Source organism: Lutra lutra, chromosome 15 (assembly GCF_902655055.1).
Source record: "Lutra lutra chromosome 15, mLutLut1.2, whole genome shotgun sequence".
Classification (NCBI taxonomy): Eukaryota; Metazoa; Chordata; class Mammalia; order Carnivora; family Mustelidae; genus Lutra; species Lutra lutra.
In genome coordinates, this window is record NC_062292.1 from 21,833,217 (window position 1) to 21,858,927 (window position 25,711).

Below are 25,711 nucleotides of genomic sequence, written 5' to 3' on the forward strand. Positions count from 1 at the left end.
ACAGACAGGAGTTTCCTAAAGTATCTTCCATCAAACACTAGTTCTTTTTTTTTTTTTAATTATTTATTTGAGAGAGAGAAAGAGTATGAGAAAGGGAAGTGTCAGAGGGAGAAGCAGGCTCCCTGCGGAGCAGGGAGCCTGATGCGGGACTCGATCCCAGGATCATGACCTGAGCTGAAGGCAGCTGCCCAACCAGCTGAGCCTCCCAGGCACCCCCAAGCACTAGTTCTGTGAGTTATTCCAATGGGGGAAATTCCATGACCAAATAGAATTGAAAAACTTTATATACTATATCTTTCTCTCCTCTGTGAGCCATAGTACATGTCAACAGTACTGCAAAATACTACTCTAGAGAAATTTGATTAACTATAACTTTTCTGACACCCTACAAACAGAACACAGTCTAGAAAATATAGCTACCAATGATGACTGTAGGCATACAGAAAGGCACAAATTATCAGGAAGTATTTATTGGAGGAGGCAAGATTTAAGAGTAGACATGAATGATGGTTCAAGTTTGGTTAAGTCAAAACAAGTGGAGAGGGCAATATTACTTGGGAATAAAATGAATTGATCGAGAAAAGTTGAGTTTTAACGGCTCTCAACATGATGGGAAATGCAGAAATTATTCTCTAGGCCTCAGTACATTATTTTAAACTCTTAATCGAAGGACTGTGCAAGTGTCATTCTTCTTAAAGTTGAATTGAAGTATTTTTGCAAACATACTAGTCTTAAATTTTTTGAAGGAGGTTTTTCAGCCTACCAAAAAGTTTTTCCATACCTATAAAGTCGGTTTTGAATGTAAGAATTTAAAAATTCACAATATTCTAAGAATGTTCAAGCAGTAAAATAAATGAAAACAGGATTTTTCTGCTTTTCCAAAAGACATTTTTTTTCACAGAAGTAAGATCATCTGTTTTCCAGAGTATATTTTATGCGTACGTAAGCATGGGCTGTATCTACCCAATGTCAAACATATGAAGGAAGACTAACACTTGCAGTGGAAACTATGCACAGGGTTTTTAAAGAAATGTTTCTGGTTTTAGTCAGGTAATAGTAGATCATGCTGTCAGTCTGACACAATTTACAGCCAGATTATATAATGTAGCTCTTTTGTTTCACCACATTTACCAAAGATGCATTCAAAATATGGTATTAATGTACTTTAAGTAACCTGATATTTTATTTGTTTATTTAATAAATTGTATTTCATTTTCTTCAGAAAGGTGCCAGTTGAACTTTTAAGTCTACATTTACGCCCATGAATACTTATTTGTTCAATAAACATTGTGCGTCTCGTCTGTGACTTCTGATCCTAGGTCCTATATATATACCTGCCTTTTCTGAGATCATTAAATATACCTAACCTGCAAACATTTTGAGATCAAATATTGAAACCCTCTTAAAGCATAGCTTGGCAGAGAGCTAATCACAAATGTGAAAACAGTTTATTAAATTTGATTTGTGCTATCTTCATGATACCTTGTTTTGTGGGAGACTTTATATTCATTCTAGTGAATACTTATTCTCTTCACGAAACCTGACATGTTAACATTGTGTAATTCATTTATTTGGACTTTGCAGGTGGAGGATACAGGAAGATATACATGTCTGGCATCCAGTACTGCAGGAGATGATGATAAAGAATATTTAGTGAGAGTGCATGGTAAATTTGGCAAAATATCCTGCCATCTATCATATACTAATACCTATCTAGAAGCCATAATTGATGGAACATGGGGCAACTCCCTTGCACACCATAAGATATGTTTATGTATAAAGAAATATGTATTTTGTAAATCTGATTCTTATATCTGGCTGATCAAGTGCTTTTTGGAAATACTTCAGTGGACTTTCTGACTCATTCATTTTGTTTCTGCACAAATAATTCATAGTTCTTTATTTAAAATCATAGACTATAAATTACAGTAAAGAAGAAAATATATCAGGGCGCCTGGGTGACTCAGTGGGTTAAAGCCTCTGCCTTTGGCTCAGGTCATGATCCCAGAGTCCTGGGATCGAGCCCCGTATCGGGCTCTCCGCTCCACAGGGAGCCTGCTTCCCTTCCTCTCTCTCTGCCTGCCTCTCTGGCTACTTGTGATCTCTGTCTGTCAAATAAATAAATAAAATCTTAAAAAAAAAAAAAAAGAAAAAGAAAATATATCATCCAGTCTCATTACACAAAGGCTTTTTTGCATACAAATGTGTTGTCACAGAAATGTACCCTATAGCATATAGTATCAAACACGTTTTTCATCTCTCTTAATGGTTTAATAAACATGTTTTCATGTCAAAAAACATATCTTTATAACATTTTTTAGTGATGGCCCAGTGTCCCATTTTATGAACATGCTGTCATTTATTTAATCCATTCCCAATTTTTGGATATTTAAGCTGTTCTTGTATTTTCACCAGTATGAGGAATACTGTTATAGACATCTTTGTGCATACATATTGGCCTATCAGCCTGTCCCCTTAATTCTTTTATTTTGATAAAATTCTCTAAGTACACTTGCTTGATTACACAAACACACATACACAATTAAAGCTTCAAGATTTATTGCCAAACTACCTTCTTGGGCCAACTGGACTCAGGTCAATATTATTTCAACATAGAGATAAAAATTACCCTTTATGGAAAGGAACATTTAAAAAACCAAACAGAAATTACTTATTTCATTGTCATAGACTAGATGACTAGGCAGTGCAAATTGTCTATAATTTAGGTGCCTCCCTTCCTCCCATGAGCCCTACACACAAATTAGACCTTGCCATTAATTGACATGTAAATTCTGTAGATAAAAGTCACATTAAAAAGATATATTTCTGAATATTATGAAAGTGTCTACATTTCTCTATATTATGATGGAACAGACCCTGATTTAGTAGTTTGGAAATTTGATGTTCAGAGAAAATTCGTACCAACTGTGGAATCTGGACAAGAAATCCCTTCTTTGTGCCTTAGTTTCTTTACCTGTTAAATGGTGATGATATTGTGATTATATTACTTAGCCTGTCATTCATGTGACGGTTGGAAGAATTTCAGTACTTTATATATGTGAAAATATGGAATAAGACTTTTAAAAAGGTCTATTACAGGTAACCATTTGTACGATAAATTGAACACGTAATGTCTTAAGTTTGTGCCTCTAATTTTGTATAACAGAAGCAACACTTGTTGAAAATGTAAGATAATTCAGATCATTTTTATATCTTATTTATTGAAAACCTCTGACATGTTTTTTCTCATACCCAGTACCCCCTAATATTGCTGGAACTGATGAGTCCCAGGATTTCACTGTGTTACGGAACAGACAAGTGACATTGGAATGCAAATCAGATGCAGTGCCCCCACCTGTAATCACCTGGCTTAAAAATGGAGAACGGTTACAGGTAAGTCTTGCTAAGTTCCATAAATCCATTTTGAAGGGGAAAAAAAAATCAGCTGTAGAGTCTTTGGTAGGTAGACAAAACCAAACAACATCAGGCTACTATTATTTGACATTGGAAGGGTGAGCACAGGATCTTTGAATCAGCCTTCTTTTCTCAACCTGTACTTGGGTAGTTATTAACTAGTTATGGGTCAAAAGATAGGTATTCTGATTCAGACACTCTGTAAATTGATGCAAAATATATCTCCTGGAGCCCATGGATTAAAATTGGATTTGAAACACTCAGCTGTTTCTTTACTTGAGAAGGAAGAAATCATCCAACTCTCCAAAGAACTGACCTGTCCCGTCAAGTCTCATGGGCAAACTCCTTACTGAATTTTTCTGGAATAAACTGGGGCCCGAGGAGGGACTCCCAGGATCTACGTGATACCTTGGATACCAGGAATATAGAATTAGAATCCTTGAAAAACACACTTCTTGGCTCTCTAAAGCTTCCCAAGCTCATGGGGTGTCTGTCTGCTATCACAGAGTGTTACAGCCCAGGATCTTAAATAGCCTTTTAGGGTTGGCTCAAAGCCTTGACTTTGAATGCTCTGATTGTTCTTATCCTAGTACTTATGCTTTTTTCCCCATTTGTTCTTCCTCATCCTGTTTATATAACCTGTGGGTGTTACACTGTCCCTAATTATAATAGGAGATTACGTCCCCTAACACCTAAGGCAGAAGGACTTCCACCACCACCAAACCATACTGAAGGACTAAAACCAGACTAGATTCTGAGAGTTACTTACATGCCAGATTATTGTTATCACTTAACCTTCCTGTGCCTCAGTTTCTTTATTTGTTGTACCCCTACTATAACGGTGGACACTATAATTGCTACTGGGAGTAGATGTGACCCTTGAGGAGCTCACAGGCTACTTGAAAAGACATAGAAGTACATCAAAGATTAGAGCATGGAGACGACTCATATGTTAGAGTGAGGTACAGCATTTTATGAAAACAGAGAAGGAGCAAGTAACTGAGACTGCAGCGTAAGGAAAACTCAGGGGAGCCTCTTGGAAAGCACGAGTTCAGTTTTAGATGATGGGTAGATGCTGGGTAAGAAAAAGAAGGGGATTCTAATCACAGGTAATTGCATCTACAAAGCCATTACAGGAAAAGGAATGCTGCTCTAGCAGGAATTGCAAAGTATCTTAATGTGGCTGAAGTAGGTCTTGATTAAAATCCTTTGAAGATTCTGCACATATTTCAGGATTCAGGTTAAACTACCCCACTTAGTTCACAAGACCTTTCATGTTCTTTCTTTTTCTCCACAGTTATATCTCCCGTGTGTCCATTTCAGTCAAAACTATTAGGTGTTCAGAGGTACCTGGGTGGGGCAGTCAGTTAAGCGACTGGCTCTTGGTTTTGGCTCAGGTCACAATCTCAGGGTTGTGGGACTGAGCCCCGTGATGGGCTGTGCCCCTATTGCAGAGTCTGCTTAAGATTCTCACCCTCTCCCCCTCCTTCTCCCTAACTCCCACTCACATGCAATGCACTCTCTCTCTCTTTAAAAAACAAAACAAAACAAAACAAAAAACTATTAGTTGTTCATAGAGACTGAGTGAATGTTGTTGATGGACAAGTTTAGGCTAATCCCTGCTATGATCAAGTGATGTTAGTACTGGCACAGGGTAAATTCAACAGTAATAAAAAAAGACATGAGTTCAGTTTCAGATATTCTGAGTTTGAATTACCAATATATTATCCAAGTGGAGGTTCTAAAAAGTACTAAGAAATATGGGTCCCTATTTCATCAAAAACGTCTTTGATGTGATAGTCTTCCATAGTGTGACCAGTTGTTAAATCCGTAGGTTTGTATGAAGTTGACCAGTATGAGATAAACTGTAAATGAAAACAGAGTCTAAGGCAATAATAATAATACTTATAAGGTGAGCAAAGGAAGAAGGAAGAAGGAAGAAGAAAAGAAGATCAGAACTGAGAGGGAGGACTCAGAGACATAGAATTAAGTTTAGGAGACATTGGGGCACTAAACACCAAGGAAAAGAGAGGAAGTGGTCAACAAAGTCCATTAAGATGAAAATTAAATTGTGTCCGTGGTTGTAGCAATACACAGAAGTAATTAAAGATCAGAAGAATTGTTCTTCAGTAGAGTGATCAAAGGAAAAGATAGGTTACGGTTATTGCGGGTGTTAAGGAAGAAGAGGGAATGGAAATAATTATGGCATATTCTTTTTTTAATTTTTTAATTTTTTATTAACATATAATGTATTATTAGCCCCAGGGGTGCAGTTCTGTGAATCGCCAGGTTTACACACTTCACAGCACTCACCCTAGCACATAGCTTACCCTCCCCAATGTCCATAACACATATTCTTGAAATATAAAAGAGATTTTATAGGTTTATTTACTGAAAGAAAGCAACTGAAGTTATAGGAGATGGAGAGGTTTATAAGCAATGTGTGTTGGACAGAGAGGGAATGGGACCCTGGTCACAGATGAAGAGATGAGCCTTGGACAAAAGGCTATTTTCCACAGAGGTGGAAAGATGGGAAGGTTGCATTCATGTGTCCGGTGGGAGGCGTAGAGAACTGCAGGCACAGGGCTCTGGTGCTCGGCATGGAGCAGGAAGTGGCAGCGTCAGCTGAGAATGAGAGTCTGTCTGAAGAAAGAAGTCCGATTTGGAAGATTCACGGGTGGTCAATGGGAAGAGAACCAGGAAAAATTGTCGTGAGACTTGACGGCTTAGCAGACCTTACTGATGTTCATGGGTGCAAAACACTGTAAGAATCAACTCTGAAAATTTTTATTAGCCTAAAGCCCTGCTCTATCCATATAAAAAAACTTACAAGTATATGTTTTATAGAACTTAACATATATGTTTAAGAAATCACATATTCTCATCAGAGGTAATATAATATAATCACTAATAGCTCCTATAGCAATGAAAGGCCTAGAGAGGGGCACTGGGTGGCTCAGTCTGTTAAGTGTCTACCCTTAGCTCAGGTCATGATCCCAAGATCATGGGATCAAGTCCTGAATTGGGCTCCCCGCTCAGTCAGGGAGCCTGCTTCTCCCTCTCCCTCTGCCCCTCCCCCTATTTGTGTGCTCTCTTCTCTCTCAAGTAGATAAACAACATCTTAAAAAAAAAAATAGAAAGGCGTAGAGGAATAGGGCTAAACTGAACATTTTAGTATGAACACTTTTTTCATTAGGAATATACGGTTGACCCTAGAACAACATGGAGGTCAGAGGCACTGACCCCACACACACTCAGTCAGAAGTCTGCATATTACTTTGGACTTCCCCAAAATTTTGCTAATAATCTCTTGTTGACCCAGAGCTTTACCAATAACATTAACTGTCAATCAACACGTATTTTGTATGTTATATATGTTATGTACTATATTTTTGCAATAGGGAAAGGAAAATGTTAACAAAATCATGAGGAAGAGAAAATATGTTACAGTACTACATTGTATTTTTTTTTTAAATCCACATATAAATAGATCCGTGCAGTTCAAAGGTCAACTGTATGTCATGTGGGATAGAGCCTACATGGCAGAACAATCTTACTTAGGCTCTCCCTGAAGTAGTCCCTTCTTTGGCTCAACCAGAAAATAGTAGTCATTGATTCTACCTGGCATTTTTTAATCATTATGAGCGTCATGGTTCTTAATTTGTATAGAGCTACTTGTTTATATCTATTTTCCCAATTAGGCTTAATAGCAAAATTAGGTTTCATTGTCTCTATAGTCTCATAATTCTTGGTTCTATGCCTAGGCACAAAATAAATGCCTAAAAAATATTTGCAGACTAAAATCATTTATTTACTTATTTTTCAAATGTTAAGAGATCATTAGTTTACTAGTCATGGAACTTTCAACTGTAAGTGGTAGAATTCAAACTCAAACCAACAATTTTTTTTTAAGATTTTATTTATTTATTTGACAGACAGAGATCACAAGTAGGCAGAGAGGCAGGCAGAGAAAGGGGGAAGGAAGCAGGCTCCTTGCTGAGCAGAGAACCTGATGCGGGGCTTGATCCCAGGACCCTGAGATCATGACCTGAGCTGAAGGCAGAGGCTTAAAGCACTGAGCCACCCAGGGGCCCCCAACAATTTTTTTTTTAAAAGGCAGTTATTACCTACAGCAATTGGTGAACTTGGGTTTTAGGTATTGCTAGGTCCAGCGGTTCTCCTCATGTAATCAAGCATCTGTGTTTTTTTTTCTCTGAACCTCAACTCTGCTTGGTTTGTTTTAGATTCAGAGCTGTCCACACATGGTAATAAAACTGCCACAACCTATGTCATCCTCACTACCAGACAGATACCCAAAAAAAAAAAAAAAAAAAAAAATGTGGTCTTATTCGTCAACACTTCCAACAAAGTCTTGCAGAGGGCTCTCAGGGGCCCAGCATGAGTCACCTGCTCAACCTTGGGTATCCAGATTATTGTGGCCAGGAGAGCTGGGAATCTTGATTGTGCCCTTGTCTTAAGCACGCACATAGAAATAGCTCCCGAGGGGTTCTGATCCCAGGGTAACAGTAGGGGGTGCAGACAAAGCCTACTGGAAGACAGACAATCCACAGGTCACTATAGTTACTTCTTGATGTTATAAAGTAATATTCTCTTTTCCTGATATTTTAATCGTAAATTTTACTTGCTGAATCTAGGCAACACCTCGAGTACGAATCCTATCTGGAGGGAGATACTTGCAAATTAATAACGCAGATCTAAGTGATACAGCCAATTATACTTGTGTGGCCAGCAACATTGCAGGAAAGACTACAAGAGAATTTATTCTCACTGTAAATGGTAAGAAAAATTAACAGTTGTTTCACAATTTAAAAATTTAGCCAAGGGCATTCTAAGAAGTGGTAACATTTTTGTTTCTTAGGGGCACACTCAATGAATTCTTGTGGTTATCCTATTTTTTCAAAAAGACAACATGTAATATTTATATAATGGCTATTATTCAACCCATATTTCAAAAAAAGTTAAAGATACATTATCTTAGAGGATAATCTATGTCCAGTTGTTATCAACATATCCTGACATTTTGTGTCATTCACATCAGAGCCATTGAGGAAGTCACACTAAGGTTATGGATGACAGGTGGTTCATTATTTAGTTCACCTTTATTCATGTTGGTGTTTGAGTATATATGCATTAGACAGAGACTGCCGTGGGACTGTGATTCTCTCCAATCTAAACTCTAAAACATCAAAACTTGCCAATATTTGGGAAGATAATACAGACTTTTCCCCATCACAGTCTCTCTGGTTTTTTAATATATAAAACTTTATAGGATATTGGATGACCCACACAACTAATATCTCTAACAGTAAAATTAAAATTCAGGTTTTCTATTCCCATATGAACTCAATGATTAATAAAATACATGCTCTGAGACTTACATGATTAATCACAGATGTGCTTTTCATTAGAATAGCCCACTTTCTGTTCTCTATTTAAAGTGAAGTTGTTCCAGTGTTAACATTCTCAGGCCATTATTTGGCCAAAGAGAAATAAGAAATATCATCTTTAATTTGCATCAGACCAGAGCTGATGCACGTTCAAGCATCTCTCCTACAAAGCCAGATTTCACACACCGTATCAGGGATTTAAAACCTCCTTCCCCTGTCCGTGCTTTATTTTTAAACACTGAGTATCTTGAATAAGACTTTAGGAATTAAACCCAATTCTATTTATACTAACCTGAATTAGCTGTGGGCAAAGCTATACGTTTGGCTCAAAGTTAACCTTGTATTACCTCTTCAGAGTCTTAGTTCAGGCTGTATTATTGATATGAATGAAGCTTTCCACGTGCATCTCTTTTGCAGTTCCTCCAAACATAAAGCGTGTCCCCCAGAGTCTTGTCATCCACTTAAATACGTCAACTGTATTGGAATGCCTTGCTGAGGGTGTGCCAGCCCCAAGGATAACATGGAGAAAGGATGGAGCTGTTCTCTCCGCAAGTCATGCAAGGTAACAATTCTGGAAAAGGATGAAAAATACTGCAATAACTGAAGTATGAATCCCTAAATCTTTCCCAGTATATTATCATGGTCTTGCTACATTTAGTATTAGTTTTTCATCTTAATATGAAAAGCAAAATATACTGTTTTAAAAGCGTAATTCTATGGCGTATGGTCAACACATAATCATTATAATCCATCCAAGATCACAAGTCCATCTGCTATGCACCTTTGTAGAATACCCCTTTTTTCCACCAAGGGTATTGCAAATTTCTAAAGCAGGAAAAAGACTAAAAATGGATTTACATCTTTTAACATACTCTTAGTCAAAATTCAGATAATCAGAAAACAAAAGCTGATTCCAAGAACTTCGCTTGTGATCTTTCTTATAGATACTCCATCTTGGAAAATGGATTCCTTCATATCCAGTCGGCACATGTGGCAGATACTGGGCGATATTTGTGTATGGCTACCAATGCTGCTGGAACAGACCGCAGGCGAATAGATTTACAAGTCCATGGTAAATACGCTTGTAGGAACAGCTTCTCATCTTTGGGTTAAATGTTCTCTGATGGCCTAAACCTGTGAGTTCATAAAGACCTTGATATCCAGGGCTGTATAAAGGTACCATACTTGGGGCACCTGGGTGGCTCGGTGGGTTAAAACCTCTGCCTTCGGCTCAGGTCATGATCCCAGGACCCTGGGATCGAGCCCCACATAGGGCTCTCTGCTCGGCAGGGAGCCTGCTTCCCTTCCTCTCTCTCTGCCTACTTGTGATCTCTGTCAAATAAATAAATAAAATCTTAAAAAAAAAAAGGTACCATACTATATTGTGAAGTCAATACCCATGTTTTCTCCTCATTGTGGCTAGCACCATCACGACACTAAGTTCAGAGTCTTCTTGTGTTTGTAACTATGTAGCAAGTTACCAGTGATTAATTTCAATCTGGCAGAAATACATCAGATGGCATACTGTTTGCTGACTATATTTCCCTCTTATTTGTTGGCTTTGTTTTAGTTCCTCCATCCATTGCTCTGGGTCCTACCAACATAACTGTAACAGTAAATGTTCAAACTACTCTGGCTTGTGAGGCTGCTGGGATACCAAAACCATCAATCAGGTGGAGGAAAAATGGGCATCTTCTTAATGTGGACCAAAATCAGAATTCATACAGGTAAGGAATCATTTAACTGAAAAACCCCACCTACTATTTAGAAACATAATTTTAAAAAGAATTAACATTTCATCTCTATCAATGGGGACAGCATTTATATAAAGTATAAAGAATTCGCTAGTATGTAGAAAGTGTATATTTTTCTTCACGTGGAACTAGTTTTTCAGTCTAAAAGTTTGTTCTGAATTATGAGTTCAACTTTTCTATCCATAAGCCCTGTGGATGATGATCAGAGAGATCTACAAAATTAGATTCCTATTCTGCTTTATTTTTCTTAGCCTCTTTTGGAATTTTATAAAAAGAAAGAATAAAATTATTTGGTATAAGGGAAAAACTATTCTGTAAAAATAATACCACCTTTAGCTATAGAATAAAAATCAAATTCTAAACCTTGAAATACAACTTAGGTATTTGGTAGCATGGGTAGGGAGGAAAAACATCCTTTTTTCTCCAATTTTTGCATTTCTTCAGCTTTTTCAAATATTTCATAATATGACAGCGTATGTTTTTTAAAAGCTAACGCTTTAATCACTAGGAATTTCTTTCTTTTTTTTTAAGATTTTATTTATTTATTTGACAGAGAGAGATCACAAGTAGGCAGAGAGGCAGGCAGAGAGTGAGAGGGAAGCAGGCTCCCTGCTGAGCAGAGAGACCGATGCAGGGCTCCATCCCAGGACCCTGAGATCATGACCTGAGCTGAAGGCAGAGGCTTTAACCCACTGAGCCACCCAGGCGCCCCAATCACTAGGAATTTCTGATGTTGTAAATGAGTATCATTTCTTGTATCTCAGTTAACAGATATATTGTCAAGGGAATTGCCATAATACTAAAAACAAGTGTTCTTGTAGATCTACTTTGATAATAATCAATGCTTATACATTAGGAAATAGGAAATGAGGAGTGTTTCACTTGAAATTCTGTTGTTTCTCTCTTTCTCATCCTTTAAATCTTTGGGTACTGGGAGTCTAGTGATTGAAAGTTCTATGCTATGCAGAAAATGTGCAACACCTTTTAAAAAAAGCATGTCAAATGTATTCCCATTGAATCAAATCATTTTTATTCTATCAGTGCACACCTTGAAGTAAGGAAATAGATATTTCATTTAGATTTATTTTTCATAATATATGCACATTTACTAGACCTCTTAAGCATTTGAAGTGATCCAGATCACTTTAGTTTTGAATCGGTTAGAAGTTAGGGAAAAGACTTATTGATATACATACTAGGCATCTCAAAAGTGTTCAACACACGTAAGGAGACATGCAAAGTAGGGCAACATGTAAGACAGATGCACTTGTAATTACCAGTCTGTCAACGGAAATAATCGAATGCCAATCTGCAAAGTTCATGACACTAGAGGTAGTTTATGTGAAGCAGTTGAGATGGTTCTGGAATGTATTCGATGCTCAATAAACAGTGGCTGTCATCAGCATACTCATTTTCCTGTATTTCACTTAGGAGAGCATAGTTGATCATGATATAAGCAATCAGAAAATGCAGGAGTCCCTCTTCAAGCAATCCTTCTACACAACTGCTTGCTCTAAATCTCCACATTGAGGCTCTATTAACCCATTGCCCAAACACAAAGAAGTCTGATTCCTCATTTTAATACGAGGAAAGAATTCCATTTCCTTTGATTCACAACATGGTACCGTGTTGTGGTTGAACCAACATTTATGAAAATTGACCTGTAGTACATCATTGCTCTGAACTTTTTCTTCTAGGCTCCTTTCTTCTGGTTCACTGGTCATTATTTCCCCTTCTGTGGATGACACTGCAACTTACGAGTGCACCGTGACAAATGATGCTGGGGAGGATAAGAGAACTGTGGATCTCACTGTCCAAGGTAGAACTGGCTTAGTATGTGGATTAACAGTTATTATAATGATGCATTTCATCATCCCACTACTTCCCAAAAGGGCTTCCTTTTCCACTTACTAACTTTCAGTGTAGAAAGAGAAAGATGTATAGTAAGGCTTTGGAAACCTGTAAGTGCTGGAAATGTGTGCTTCCTAATTACTGTTACTGTTGTTTTAGTTCCACCCTCCATAGCCGATGAGCCTACGGACTTCGTAGTAACCAAACATGCCCCCACCGTAATCACCTGCACTGCTTCAGGAGTTCCAGTTCCCTCAATTCACTGGACAAAAAATGGTTTAAGGCTATATCCCAGGGGAGACGGTTACAGAATTCTGTCCTCAGGTAAGACCAGGCTCAATCATTATACATCTATGATGACACTAGTTATTATTTTTTTAAAGATTTTATTTATTTATTTGACAGAGATCACAAGTAGGCAGAGAGGCAGGCAGAGAGAGAGGAGGAAGCAGGCTCCTTGCCGAGCAGAGAGCCCGACATGGGGCTTGATCCCAGGACCCTGAGATCATGACCCAAGCCAAAGGCAGAGGCTTAACCCACTGAGCTACCCAGGGCCCCTATGATGACACTAGTTATTAATGGATGACCTTACCTGGCCTTTTGTTGCACCAAAATTAAAAAATAAAATGCATTTCATTCCTAGACTTACACATCTGGGAAAGGGACTAGACAAAGGGAGAGAAGGGGAAGTTAGACTGGAAGGGGAACTAGACAAAGGGAGAGGAAAAAAAAAGTCTGGAAACAAAATCACAATAACTGAATATAATAGGAATGATCATGGGGATTTTAAGTGCATACTTACTAATCCTGGAGTTTCACAAATTGACTGGTTGCCTTTGAGTGAACCACACTCTTTCTATTGGCCAGAAAGAATCTCCATTCATTTAATAAAGATCTAGTGCCTAAAATAAGTTATATACTCCACTGAGTTTCTGAGGCTATAGAACTGGGAGGGTTTTCAAGGTTTTTGTTTTCAAGATTTTTGTTTTCAGGGTTTTTATAACTGAGCAGGTAAGACTGGGTGATAAGTGCTAGGATGGATAATTTTTGAGAGTGGTAGTAGCCATCATTTATAGAATTTATGTACTGAAAGAGAAAAATTATAATTCATCTAAATGAAAATATAGGTAATGCACATTGGTGTTTTGTATTGGGAAGGTACACTAGAGATGAACTAAAGTAGCAGCTAACATCCTGGGGCTTTATGCATTTGTGCATGTTATTCTAAGGGAATTTGTTTATTTTTTCAATAGAACGGAAATGATGGAAGATTGTTCTCAGGGTAGAACTTGGCTCTCAAAGCCAAGTATTTTGGCTGTCTCTGAAATGTGTATAGATTGGTAGCAATTAAAATCGTAAAATAGAAATTAACTACCCTTCAGCACAAGGTACTGTGTTAAAAGAACACGTTGGAACATTCTCAAAATATTAAACAAGAGTTACCGTATGACCCAACACTCCATTCCTAGGCATCTACCCAGAAAAATGAAAACATATGTCCACACTAAGACTTGTATGCAAGTGTTCATACAGCACGATTCACAATAGAGAAAGTAGAAACAATCCAAATGTCCATCAACTGATGAAAGAATAAACAAAATGTGGCTAATCCACACAATGAAATTCTATTTTTCAATAAAATGGAACAAAAATACTGGCGCACGCTACAATAGATGAAACTCAGAAACTGCTCGCAGTGAAAGGAATCAGACACAAAGGACAGCTGTATGATTACATCCGCGTGAAATGTTCAGAAAAGGCAAATATATGAAGAAGAAGAAGAAGAAATTAGTAATTGCATGGGGCTGGGAATGAGAAGTGACTGTAAATGGAAAGAGATTTCCATTTAGGATAATAGAAATGTTCTCAAAATTAGGTTGTGAGAGTTGCATGACTCTGGAAAGATACTAAAATCATGAAATTGTACATTTAAATGGGTGAATTTTATGGCATGTAAATTTTGCCTAAATAAAGCTATTAATAATGATCAAAAGGCATTGCGCTGGGCCCTTCAGGGGGTACAAGTATGAGTATAAGCCAAGCGTCACGGTGCTATGGTGATGAAAACACAAAATCAGAGTGACATAGTTTATCGAACCAGAAAAACGGTTACAGAAAAATGGATGTTCTAGATACATAAATACTTTTTCCTTTTTAGGAGCAATTGAAATATTTGCCACTCAGTTAAACCACGCTGGAAAATATACCTGTGTTGCCAGGAACGCAGCTGGTTCTGCACATCGACATGTGACCCTTTATGTGCAGGGTATGGAAGGTCATTTAATTCATTAAAAGCTTGTTTTTTCTTCAAGTCATGTTTATTCTTGAAAGGATGTACTGTCTAGACTTATGAACCACAGTAATATCTGGGGGATATGAAAGACTGATAAATATTTTTCAATAAACGAAGAAAAACATACAGATGAAAAATCACACAGAACAACCCCTAAATTATTTTTTTCTTGAACGTCTATAATCTATGCCTGCTTCTAGTCTCCTAATGGAGTTCTTCTAATGGAATCTGCCTACGGAAGGAATACTCAAAAAATATGTAATGTGGCCAATATTCTCCTTTCCTCTGGACAATCAAATCACTAATAACATAGAAATATGGATCCAGGCGTGATTAACTTCATGGCTACTTTTAGACAATTCTGCCACTAACTGGTGCCATTGCTTTTTCTGTTGGTTCTTATAGAGCCTCCAGTCATTCAGCCTCAGCCAAGTGAACTCGACGTCATTGTAAACAATCCCATTTTATTACCGTGTGAAGCAACAGGGACCCCCAGTCCTTTCATTACTTGGCAAAAAGAAGGCATCAATGTCATCACTGCAGGTACCTACCATTGTTTCTATCAAGAAAATTACAGCAAATCAGTGTTTCACAATTCAGAAGTCAGGATGATTTTTTTAATGAAAAAAATTTTAATAAAAATTCTTCCCTGTGCTTTTATAACTGATCCAGGCAAAAGCCATGCAGTTCTTCCCAGTGGCGGCTTGCAGATCTCCAGAGCTGTCAGAGAAGATGCTGGTACTTACATGTGCGTGGCTCAGAATCCGGCTGGTACAGCCTTAGGCAAAATCAAATTAAATGTTCAAGGTACCTAAATAGTAAATTTCTATGTCTTAATTGCAAAGATGCTTGTAACAAGGTGTACACCAAAAGTTCATCTATCTAAATTATATGTTACCGTAGTTCTCAACATTCTTATATTATATTATACAATGTGTTTTTTCAGTTACCCTTATGAAGAAGAAAATTTAATGCTTGGGGTTTTTTTGGGTCATTGTTTATATAAGAAAACGGAGGCATCTCATGGTATTTTGGATTTCTCTGAACTTCATATGGTACTGTTTCATTGTAGCACATGCTTAAGGTAACTTTTAAAACCAATCTCTCCATGATACCACATTGGATACATTTATGAAACACTAGATTCTAATATCCATTTAAAAAACAAATCAAACATTTTTAAAAATCATACATAAAAAATCATAAAACAAAAAATCGTAATTTCAGTTAACCAACTTGATGGGAAAAAATTATTCTGTAGACAAAGCAGGGTCTTTTCACATTTAACTGTTATTTTCTTGATATAATATTTGTATCTTGCAGGTATTATTTTTGTGACCTGGATTTGCATTAGCTGATTTCAAATTTCCATTAAGTATGATTTTCCTGTGGTATATTACTGACTATAGTAAAGTTTACTTAACTGTGCATTATAAATCTAATTTCTTTATATTGCTAACATTTTCTCAACAAATATTTATTGCAATAATAAGTGGAAATACATTGCACATTACAGACATGATCCTTCCCTTATGGTGTACAGAAGGGAAAAAAACTTAACTACCAAAATAAATGAAATAATTATAAATTCTGACATATGCTAAGCGGAAAAAAAAAAAAGGCTGAGATGGGGAAGAATGGGGAAATGTGGGGACCATTTGACATTAGTGGTTAAAGTAGGCTTTAAGAAGTAGGCTTCTGGGACACCTGGGTGGTTCAGTGGGTTAAAGCCTCTGCCTTCAGCTCAGGTCATGATCCCAAGGTCCTGGGACTGAGCCCCATATCAGGCTCTCTGCTTGGCAGGGAGCCTGCTTCCTCCTCTCTCTCTGCCTGCCTCTCTGCCTACTTGTGATCTCTGTTTGTCAAATAAATAAATAAAATCTTAAAAAAAAAAAAAGAAGAAGAAGAAGAAGCAGGCTTCTCTAAAGGGGTACCATTTGGGCCGAGACCTGAGTGATAAGCTAGGATGAGCCTTGCAAATGTGGCAGCGTGTCCAAGGGAGAGAGGACAGCACACGCGGTGTGGGCCCACAGCAGGAGAAAATAAGGAAAGAAACCTGGCAAATGTGGTAGAGAGTGATGGAGAAGGAGAAGGCTGGCAAAACGTGAAGGAAGTCAGAAAAGGTGAGCCAATATGTAGAAGGTCAGAAGGACCACACGAAGTTTAAATTTTCTTCTTTATGCAGTGGGAGACTTTACGGGTTTAGCCAAGATGCTCATTTGGTTTTAGGAAGATCTCGTTTGGGGCCATGTAGATGATGAAAGAGCAAGACTGGAGCCGAAGGTACTATTCAGGTCCTCTAGGCAGCGTGTTACAGCCTGGCTGGAAGGGAGAGTGGCTGTGTAAGTTGCAGAGGTAAATGGAAAAAGTGGTGGCTTTAAGATACTTCCAGGAGGTTTAACTGCCAGGATGAGTGATGAATCAGATTTGGGAGGTTAGGAAAAGAGAGGAATTAATGATGTTTCCTGGGCTTCGGGCTTGAGATAGCGAGTAGATAGATGATAGTGCCACGGGGGAATGATAGTGCAAGGGGGAGGAACTGGCTTTGGAGGAAGGAAAACATAATTTCTGATTGATCCTACGGGATGTGGGAAAGTATGAGAAATCCTAATAGAGATATCAAATTGAGTTGAATATTTATAGATTCAGAGCTCAAGAGAGAAGTAGAGTGTAAGATATAAATTTGGAAGTAATCAGTGTGTTTTAGTCCACAAGACTGGATCAGACTTTGTACAGAAAAAAGAGCTAAGGACAAAGACCCATCACTCTGCATTGTTTAGAGGTCTGAGAAAAGAGAGGATGCTGGAGAAGAGTACAAAGGAGGAGGCAGAGATGTTAGAGGAAAACTGGATGGAGGCTAGGAGGGGAGAGTGTTTCAAGAAGGGAGTGAACGCCTTGTTGAATGGAAGTGAGAGATCAGTTGGATAAGGACCAATAAATATTCATTGGTTTTGGCAACATGAAGGTCATGGAAAGAACATTTCCATTTGGAGGGATTTTTCCTTCACTAATTGATTAAAATTATTGATATGAGCAATTATGGGACAAAGAAACACATTAAATGATTAATAACATTTCAACATTTCAAAAGCAGAGATAACTGCATGCTTTAGAGGTATGAAAATTCGGAACCCAGTCTCCCTCCTTGCACATATAGTATGTAATGGAAAGCACAAACCCCAACCAAATAAGGTTAGCTGATACAAGTAATTTTGACATGGTTATTCATAATTTTTTTCACAACTTGTTGATTTTATTTTACTCGTCACTACTAGTGTTTTTAAGATTTGGTCTCAGAATGTATAGGTGGCTCAGTTGGTTAAGCATCTGATGTCAGCTTAGGTCATGATCTCAGGGTCCTGGGATCAAGCCCCATGTCTGTTTCTCCCTCTCCCTCTTCCCCCCACCTGCTCTTGCATACACACACTCTCTCTCTCTCAAATAAATAAATAAAATCTTTAAAAATAAATAAAATAAGATTTGGTCTCCATGTGGTTGACCATTTCTCCATATCCTCTGGAGATGCAGCAGATAGTTCTAGATCCTTAGGACTTGCTACGCAGAGGGCATTACTTGGCTCAGTGGAGCTCTGAGATCTCATTTCTGATTCATTTCCTAGGCAGTATGTGATAATAATCAATATTATTTGCCCTGTTTCTCTTTTAAGCTTTCTGAGTGGGTAGTAGTTTGTTTTGTTCTGTTTGTTTGTTTTTTGTGGGTTTTTCTCACACATGCTGAATGGGATATTTTTACTGTCATTGTTGTCCTCTGCACCTTATCATTGTCTCTGGACTTGTATTGACACAGATGAATCATCCTCTTCTTTCTTTCCTGTGTGCTTGTGGTCAGTTGTTCCTGGCTTGTGCTTGATTGTTCTCTCCTAATCATTTAATATTTTTTTGAGGCTCAATAAACTATCCAGGCCATACCTAATTGGTAATCAACCTATTGGAAACATCGAGAACGCCTTATCGTAAGCTCTTCCACAGCTTTTGGAAGAAGTGGGAAGAGTTTTATATATATAATTCTTTTCCATGATCTACTCATTTATTTATTCAGTCACTCAAGCAATACTGTGTTAAATATAGCCACTGTATTTGAGATACTAAGCACTGTAGGAATACTTGAGTAAAAGTATCTCTGAGCCATTGAGTAATTTCCAAACCTTGAAGGGGTCTAGTCTGAAAGTTTAAGTAGCTGAAGTGAATCTCATAATATAGCATATTAAATAAAATGCCTCTGTTGACACAACCTAAAACTTTTAGACATGCAGTACCTCAGGAATACATGTTTATGTTTCATTTAAAATTATCATTTATATTTGTTGGCTATGCCAGCAATAATTTTCTGAAAATGGCTCAAAGAATTTTCTTTTCCCAGTGGAGAGGTTCCTCAAAAGGTTAAAAATAGAGCTACCCTATGACCCAGCAATTGCACTACTGGGTATTTACCCCAAAGATACAGATGTAGTGAAAAGAAGGGCCACATGCACCCCAGTGTTCCTAGCAGCAATGTCCACTATAGCCAAACTGTGGAAGGAGCCGAGATGCCCTTTGACAGATGAACGGATAAAGAAGATGTGGTTCATATACACAATGGAATATAACTCAGCCATCAGAAGGGATGAATACCCAACATTTGCATCAACATGGGTGGGACTAGAAGAGATTATGCTAAGGGAGATAAGTCAAGCGAGAAAGACAAATTACATGGTTTCACTTATTTGTGGAACATAAGGAATAGCATGGAGGACATTAGGAGCAGGAAGGGGGAAATAAAGGAGGGGGGGGAATCAGAGGGAGAGCCAAACCATGAGAGACTATGGACTCTGGGAAACAATCTGACGGTTTTAGAGGGGAAGGAGGGGGATGGGCGAACCTGGTGATGGGTATTAAGACGGGCACATATTACATGGAGCACTGGGTGTTACACGCAAACAATGAATCTCAGAACACTACATCAAAAACTAATGATGTACTGTATGATGACTAACATAAGATAAACAGTTTTTAAGAAAGGAATTTTCTTTTCCAGTGAAAACAAAGTGTAGTGATCCTTTGATTGATAATATGGTAAAGTCGGGATTTCATTTCTTTCTGTGACTTCCCTTTGCTAGAGTGGTACTATAGTGTGTAAATGGTACCTTTATGCTTTTAAGATGAAGTTTACACTTTGTATCTTTCAGTTCCTCCAGTCATTAGCCCCCATCCAAAGGAATATATCACTGCTGTGGATAAGCCCATCTCTCTACCGTGTGAGGCAGACGGCCTCCCACCCCCTGACATTACCTGGCATAAAGATGGGCGTGCAGTTGTGGAATCGGTCCGCCAGCGCATCCTCAGCTCTGGGGCCCTGCAGATAGCGTTTGCTCAGCCTGATGACACCGGCCAGTACACGTGCATGGCAGCAAACGCAGCAGGATCGAGCAGCACAAGTGCCAAGCTCACTGTCCATGGTAGGTTATTTAACATGAATTATTTCAATCAGCTGCATTGCCAAGGCAAAGAGAGAAGACCATTGAGAAAAAAAATAGGATGAAAGTCAAAGTCATCTAAAACCAGCAATCCAAAGTGGGGTGTGTGTGTGTGCGTGCGCGCGTGTGGCCTGTACGTATACTTACCCTTCGGATATAATATGGAGGCTCTGATTATTGGTGTGGGCAAAAGAAAGGGTATGATCAGGTGCGTGTGTGAGAAAGAAAGAGATTTTATTAAGATAGCCAAAATGACTAATGTGTTGCCCATCATCCCCTCATATTGTGGTTATTAGTATTTATACTTTGGCTCTAGATCCCATTTATGGGGTTCGTTTGTGTCTTGTGACTATTCTACTTATTTCTCAACTTGGAAATGGTCTTCACTCAAAACTCATCTCCATATGAGCTACATTATTTAGTGTTAACCTGATGAGAGTTGGACATCTGTTCGATTTATTATTTAAAATGGCAAAATATTTACAAGCATATTTTTATAACAGAAAAAAATCTTTTTTTCTTTGCATTCAGACAACTAACAAAATACCTAAGAATCAGCGTTGAAATATTTTCATTGTTTTTTTGTTTTATTTTATTTTATTTTTGTTGTGTTATGTTACTCACCATAAAATACATCATTACTTTTTGATGCAGTGTTCCAAGATTCATTGTTTAGGTACAAAGTACAGCACCCAGTGTTCATTGTTAATGTATATTTTAAAGATTAAAATACCTATTAATATCAGTGTGAGGACACAATAAGTAAATTAAACTCTTTCCAGCTACTGTTTTCAGAGGTAACTCTTGTAAAGATGAGCCTTTGCTTTTTCCTTTTTTAAAAATTTGTGAAGGCTCTTTTTTATGCTCCAGGTGTGTTTGAATTTCCTATGACTTCATAGTTAAAGTGATTATTTCAAGCAGACACAATTTTAATTGAATAAATAAATAATAGCCCAAATTTTAAATCACTATTTATGAGTTTTTAAAATATTTCCCCTGGTTTAATACGTGCTTTCAGTTCATATAATTGAATGAATCAATACACATTAGTTCTTTAGACTCAAATAAATAATACTCCTCTTTTTCAAATTTGTATAAAGTTTACCAAAATTAACCATATACTAAACAATAAAGCAATCTTAGGAACTTAAAAATAAGGCTACAATTCCTTCCCACAATACAATAAAGCTAGAAACATGTAATAAACTTCTAACGCCTAAACCCCAACCCCAGGCAAATTTAAAAATACCATTCTAGTTAACAAGTAGGTCAAAGAATATGTTTTCATTTTCCTATGTTTCCATTTCCTACTATTTAGAAAATAATAAGAATAAGGATATTACATATCAAAATGTATGGTGTGGGGACCGAAGTTAAAATCAAATGTAAAGTCACAGCCTTAAAATTTTCATTTTGAAAAAGAAGGAAGTAAATGTACTAATGTTACAACTTCATCACCACTAGTAAAATTGAAATATCAACCCCAAGAATAAAAAAATTATAAAAATACAATATAAATTAATTAAAAATGGATCAAATATTTACAACATACTATTCAACAAAATAGATTTGTGTATTTTCCCTATAATCTGTGTGTATATTTATTCATATATGGTTTATATATTTATTCATATACTAAAAAAATAATCTTTGCTAAATACAACTTTTGTCCTGTCACTTTTCAGAATGTCATCAAAATTGATCTATTTCTTACTGATATGTTTGAATAATCCCAAAGGTAATCGTTTCTGGAGGGGAGTGTATTTTTACTTTTTGAGTCAACTATTCTTAACACTTTTTAAGCCTTTTCTTTAGAAGTAAATAACTTAATTCCAAGTCCACTAAGGTATTTGTTTGTATTTTTATATAGTCAGTTGATCTTTTTATATTGCCTAAATTTCAGTCCAAAAAAAATTCGAGGCATATGAAGTATTTGCGTTGAGTTCTGAAATCACTATAAAAATTTCCTCTAAAAGCTGAATTAAATGTCCTGACATGGTTTTACTTTTATTTGTTGTAACACATGAGATACTACATTTTTTTTCCATAGCACTTTGTGATATTCAATATGGGGTGAGTGCTTTACAGTGTTTTAAACTGCTGACTTTTATTAGTTTGCTCTCACAATATGTCTGTGCTACAAACCCAATGCTTATGCAACTATGGAAGAATTTTTGGGTTTTGTTGCTCTAGTTTGTTTTGCTTCACTACAGTAAGCATAAGAAACTTCAGTAAGAGAAAGTTAAGAAGGGGGACCTGGGTGGCTCAGGTGGTTAAGCATCTGCCTTTGGCTCAGGTCATGATCCCAGGGTTCTGGGATTGAGCCCCACATCTGGCTTCCTGCTCAGCGGGGAGCCTGCTTCTCCTCCTCCCTCTCCCTGCTTGTCTCTCTGTGTCAAATAAATAAATTTTAAAAATCTCTAAAAAAAAGAGAGAGAGAGAGATGGAAATTTAAGAAATCAAATAATATCTAATCTAGTTTTATGTAATTTGCTTAGAAACTAATTATGAATGTATTCAACAAGTTCAAATCCTGTAGAGTTCTTGCTATAGGCTTCTTTCATGGTAACAAGCAAATAATAACTTAATACATTTTATTTTACTATTTCCATCAAAATTATCCTTAAAAGAGTCTTTTGTGTGTGAATACTCTGTGTGAACAAGGATATTATTGAACTCAACATCCTGAATGACTATCTTTTTTAAACTCTTCTTAGTACCTCCTAGAATCCGAAGTACAGAAATACAGTACACGGTCAATGAGAATTCACAAGCCATTCTTCCATGCATGGCTGATGGAATCCCCACACCCGCAATTAACTGGAAAAAAGACAATGTTCTTTTAGCTAACTTGTTGGGAAAATATACCATTGAACCCTATGGAGAACTTATTCTGGAAAATGTTGTGGTAAGTTTAATAGATATGAATTGGTAATTCACCCTTTTACTTTTAGTAACCCAGCCTGGAAATATATTCTTTAATAATGAAAGAAAAACACTCTTACAAATTCAGGCCAAAAAATGAATTTTACACATGTTTCATTTTATGGCCCGTGTCTAAGAATAATATTTTAACAGATAGTAGGACCTCATAAATGGCCTCCTTCTAAAATTATTTTACTTTTGTGGAAATCTGTTTATCAGGGAAAATTCCAAGTTCCTCTGTTATATTTCATGCATGTACCCAAGTATGGGAATGATTAGAAGACAGGAGATATAAGAATGTCTGATGCAGTATTAAGCAGATATGAAAAGCAATTTTTCTGTTCTTTTCAGAATTTTGAATAACCCTTTCTAATCATTGACAAGGACATTAAAGTCTTAGGGATCTATGCAAGCTAAGGTTTTTGAATATTCTTATGTGGTACTGACCCAGTTTACAGAACAGTAGCTGTCAGAAGCATCTCAGTTTTTCAGTGGTCGCCCACTTGAAGAAGAATCTACATATGTATACTACATGACTTTTTAAAAAATTTACTGTGTGGTTTGAGAATATCAATACTTGGTACCAAATATGAAACACGATTAAAATGTGAATCACTTTCGGGGCTTTTGTGCATATCTTATTCCTATTCCTTGCCCTTCAAAATACCTAAACTTCATTACAAAATCTTTGTGGAATTAAATTTGAACAGATTAAAGGAATAAAATTGATTACATTCATTCTATAGTATAATTTCGGCCGTTAGCCAGACTCCTGGGATTATCAGGTAAATAACCCTAGTGATTGGCTGTGTCACTAGGGCTCTAACTGAACCACAGGTGCCAGCAAAAATTGTAATTATTCAAATCAGTTATAAAATGTGCCATTATTTTAGGTACCACTAAGAAAGAAAAAGTACAGTTAAGTAAACTAGAGAAGGTCATCCATTTTTAAGTTGTATCCCAGTTTCAGGGATATGAAAGGTTAAAAATGTGAATTTTAGAACTGATAAAATAAGGATAAATTCATTTGCTTAAGCTAGTAAATGTCTTTAGTGGGATTACCCCTGGGCTCAGGAATGTTGGATTTGGGCCCGTTATTACACATATAGACCAGAAGGAATTAAAGGAGAAAGAAAAGGGTACAATGGGACAATGGCTCAGATTTGTTAAAAAACAAAACAAAACAATAAAGTAGTTCATAAATACCAGATGACAGATTCAAATGATAAGTAGAGATTTACTTGTGAATAGTATGTACAATCCAGATTTTAAGTGCTTCACTTTCATAAAATCCTTGATTGTAAGCTTAAATTATTATAACCTGAGAATCTAAGAATAGCTAATGATATGGAGGTGGGGAGACCTTTGCAGAGAATGTGATTTATTCCTGTTTGCCCTTTAAAAAAAAAATGCAGCCAATCAGATTTAGATTGTACCTACTATTAGTGATTGCCATTTTTATGCTACATCTCTAAGCAATCAATTCTTTATTGTTTCAATGCAAATATAGATATATTTTATATATATGTGATTATATAAAATATATATATATATAGTCTTAAGCTTTTAAAAGAGAAGGAAAAGTCTGCAGTGGGACTTAATGCATTCAGAAGCATTCAACGATTAATTCAACAAATATTTATTGAATACCTTCTGTGTGACCAGAACTGATTTATGCACTAGTAATACATTAGGGAACAAAAGACTCAAAGATCCCTGCCTTCATTCAGTTTATTTCTAGAGGAGGGAGATAGACAATGAAAAAAAAAATGTATAGAATGATAATGAACAATGTATATAATAAGTCAGAAGAAAATAAGTAGTATGAAAAATAAAAGAACAGTAAAGGGGATCAGAATTTGGAGGGTTACTGGTTACTTTTTTTTTTTTAATAGGATAGGGTGAATCTCCTTTAGAAAGGGACATTTGAGTAAAACTTGAAGGAAGTGAATTAGCCAGGCAAATATCTGGGGGAAGAGCATGAGAAACAGGTAAAACTGGGAGGTTTCTCTCTCAGATATCTACAGGAAAGAGCTTAAGGTGGGAACACGCCTAATATATTGGAGGAACAGGAGCCTAGTAAAAGCAAAGAAGAAAAAGAACAAAAAAAGAAAGAAAGAAAAGAAAATGGAGACCGGATCATGTAGTATCTTATAGATTATAACAATTTTGCTTTTTACTCTAAGTAAAATTAGAATCCAGTGCAGGTTTTGAGCCTGGGATCAATGTTCTCTGCCTTAGTTTTTGCAATACTACATTGACTTTTCTAATGAGCAGAGGCAAAGGAGAAGCAGAAAGTCCTGTTGAGAAGGTGATTTGGAGTCGGAGGAGAGATTATGCTAACAGAGAAGGGGTGGGAAGGGGCTGGATTCTGCATAAACTCTGAAGCTAGGGTTTCCTAGCTAGATTGCCACTACAATGTGAAAAAGAAAAGAGTACAGATGACTCAGATGCCTGAGAATAAAAGGCATTAATAACCGGAAGGACAAAATAGCTATCAACTGAGATGATGAAGGCTACAGATGAAACAGGATAGTGAAAGGGAAATTGGGGGTTCAGTTTTAGACATGAGTTTGAGAAGTCTTTTGGGCAT

General features: G+C 36.9%; 1 protein-coding gene across 3 annotated transcripts in view; it reads left to right on the plus strand.

Moving 5' to 3' along the window:
- The window catches only part of HMCN1 (hemicentin 1), a 477,402-nt gene that overhangs the window by 393,980 nt on the left and 57,711 nt on the right, over positions 1 to 25,711 (plus strand). For all 3 annotated transcript variants that reach the window (XR_007123082.1, XM_047705087.1, XM_047705088.1), the window contains exons 70-82: positions 1,585 to 1,666; positions 3,257 to 3,393; positions 8,070 to 8,211; positions 9,240 to 9,384; positions 9,767 to 9,894; positions 10,393 to 10,549; positions 12,274 to 12,395; positions 12,587 to 12,751; positions 14,586 to 14,693; positions 15,126 to 15,263; positions 15,393 to 15,527; positions 19,906 to 20,175; positions 22,911 to 23,101. Coding sequence is in view for 2 of the 3 variants with exons in the window: in XM_047705087.1 (XP_047561043.1) it covers positions 1,585 to 1,666; positions 3,257 to 3,393; positions 8,070 to 8,211; positions 9,240 to 9,384; positions 9,767 to 9,894; positions 10,393 to 10,549; positions 12,274 to 12,395; positions 12,587 to 12,751; positions 14,586 to 14,693; positions 15,126 to 15,263; positions 15,393 to 15,527; positions 19,906 to 20,175; positions 22,911 to 23,101 (1,920 nt within the window). In the remaining variant the exon portion in view is untranslated. The remainder of the gene's footprint in view (positions 1 to 1,584; positions 1,667 to 3,256; positions 3,394 to 8,069; positions 8,212 to 9,239; positions 9,385 to 9,766; positions 9,895 to 10,392; positions 10,550 to 12,273; positions 12,396 to 12,586; positions 12,752 to 14,585; positions 14,694 to 15,125; positions 15,264 to 15,392; positions 15,528 to 19,905; positions 20,176 to 22,910; positions 23,102 to 25,711) is intronic.